Raw genomic sequence first — 1,822 nt, 5'->3', positions numbered from 1 at the left:
TTCATCATTCTGACTGACAGACTAATTATTCTGAATAATTCATAAATGCTAAGGTATATCGTATTTCTTTGTCATAATACTGGTGTCTTTGTGTGAATGCGCATGGGATTCAGCTTCCGAGGTGAGGAATAGAGAGGATTATCTTAATATGTTGCCTTACTTTGTTGTTCCTGGTTAATTCTTCACGGCTTCCATTGCGAGGAAAGTCATATATGGTAACATGGCAGTCAAAAGGGAAGAACCAATAAAGTCTAATTTCTTTCTTACTGGAGTTTCAGCATGCTCAGTTTTCCAATACAAGCTATGCAATTAGATAGGAAGCACACCAAATACCATCTCGCTCATGAGTTTTTAACCTAGCTAATCCGAAGTTACAAGATTTACAAAGTGCATGAGAGAGCTGGGTGGAAGCGGGTCTAACATCGCCATCCCCAGCTCCTCTTTTACACCAGGAAACCAAACCAAGACTGAAATAATTTATGTACCAACAAAAGAAAAGGTGAAAAAATCTGTCTTCTCTCATGTGTGTGTTTTCCATATACCTTTTGTCGGAGAACTGTCGGTTACCTTTACAACTTTCTGTTTAGGTTGCCGTTTCTTTCTAGCGGTTTTTTCTTGACTGCTGCACCTTGCTTTTACGATATCAACTTTCACAATATGATGATCAGAAGTCCCTTTAGAAGAAAACACCGAGTATGACCCTGGAACAAACTTGTAGGGGGAATTTGGAGATGCCAGTATGTAATCTACTCGAGTCCCATACTTACAAGTCCCTTGCACATCTGCATGTATCCAAGTAATGGCGCTGTGAGCAGAAATATACAAGTTTTGATAGCGTGAAGATAGAGTAATTAACATTCATGTTTCTTACTTTGGCCTTTAGCTAAAATGACTACTGATTCACATTCTCCTGCATAGTCCTTGGCATCACTGTAATGTTTACTCTTCATGAAACTCATTACTTCAACTTTTGGTGTTGGCTTTCCCATCTCCTCATAGTACTGCATAAATGAAACGAGCAATAGCAATCATATTTCAATCACATAAAGAAAGGTCATGAAACTCATTTTTCTATGACAGCAACAGTTCGGTGGTCGACCTTTACAATGTCTGTCCACCTCTCTTCAGAGTAATCTGTCTCGTCGAGGGAATTAAGACCTCCAGCTAAGATATGAGGAGCATCACTTGATTGTATTATGGCATCTATTTGCTTCATCCGCCAGTTCTCATCGAGATGGTCAAGGTGGGTGCAGTGGAAGTTGACCTCTCCTGCCTTTGGCACGTCAATTGTAGCCTTAAGAACATTCCTGCAGCATCCAAAAAAGCTCGAATGAGTTTTAAGATGCCTTGTCTCTCGATCATTTTGTCATTTAATAGAGTTTTTTGAAGCTTGAAAATTGAAATTCATCCATCGTTCGTCTTTCCGATTTAATTTCTCACAAATAGAATTATCAGAATTGTCCAGGAGAAGAGGTTATGTTCTTAATAAGTGATGAATTAAATTTTGTAGCACTAGTAATTTGATTGCAGTGTAGTGGGATTAGTTATGGATGTCAGGCATGAATTTTATATAAAGGGCACCATTATCTGTTTGTCTCGTTGCTTCTTGTAAGCTAATTTTCATGGAATGCTGCTTTTTGCCGGGAAAAGGGTTGCATGTCATAGCTAGCTAGCAGCAATTAATGTAAATAATAAAGCCATTAATTTAATTGTATAGCATAGCAATGCACATCTCATCTCAAGATAGATCCTGCATATCATGATTTTGTTGCAAATCATGGCTAAGACTTTGATAGATTCAAATTTAACACACATAAAATGT

At 38.0% G+C, this 1,822-nt stretch overlaps 1 protein-coding gene across 1 annotated transcript; it reads right to left on the bottom strand.

Annotated features, from left to right (window-relative positions):
* Nucleotides 1–229: 229 nt before the first annotated feature.
* LOC105120338 (uncharacterized) lies at nt 230–1,363 on the bottom strand (the record flags this gene model as incomplete). Its single annotated transcript, XM_011018504.1, has 3 exons — nt 230–782; nt 872–1,001; nt 1,100–1,363. Coding segments are annotated over 3 exons (657 nt in total), but the record flags the coding sequence as incomplete, so codon positions are not given.
* Nucleotides 1,364–1,822: the final 459 nt, after the last annotated feature.

Source organism: Populus euphratica, unplaced genomic scaffold (assembly GCF_000495115.2).
Source record: "Populus euphratica unplaced genomic scaffold, PopEup_1.0 scaffold6999.1, whole genome shotgun sequence".
In the NCBI taxonomy this organism is placed as follows: Eukaryota; Viridiplantae; Streptophyta; class Magnoliopsida; order Malpighiales; family Salicaceae; genus Populus; species Populus euphratica.
The sequence above is the reverse complement of the archived record's forward strand: the minus strand, read 5'-3'. Positions and strand labels throughout refer to the sequence as shown.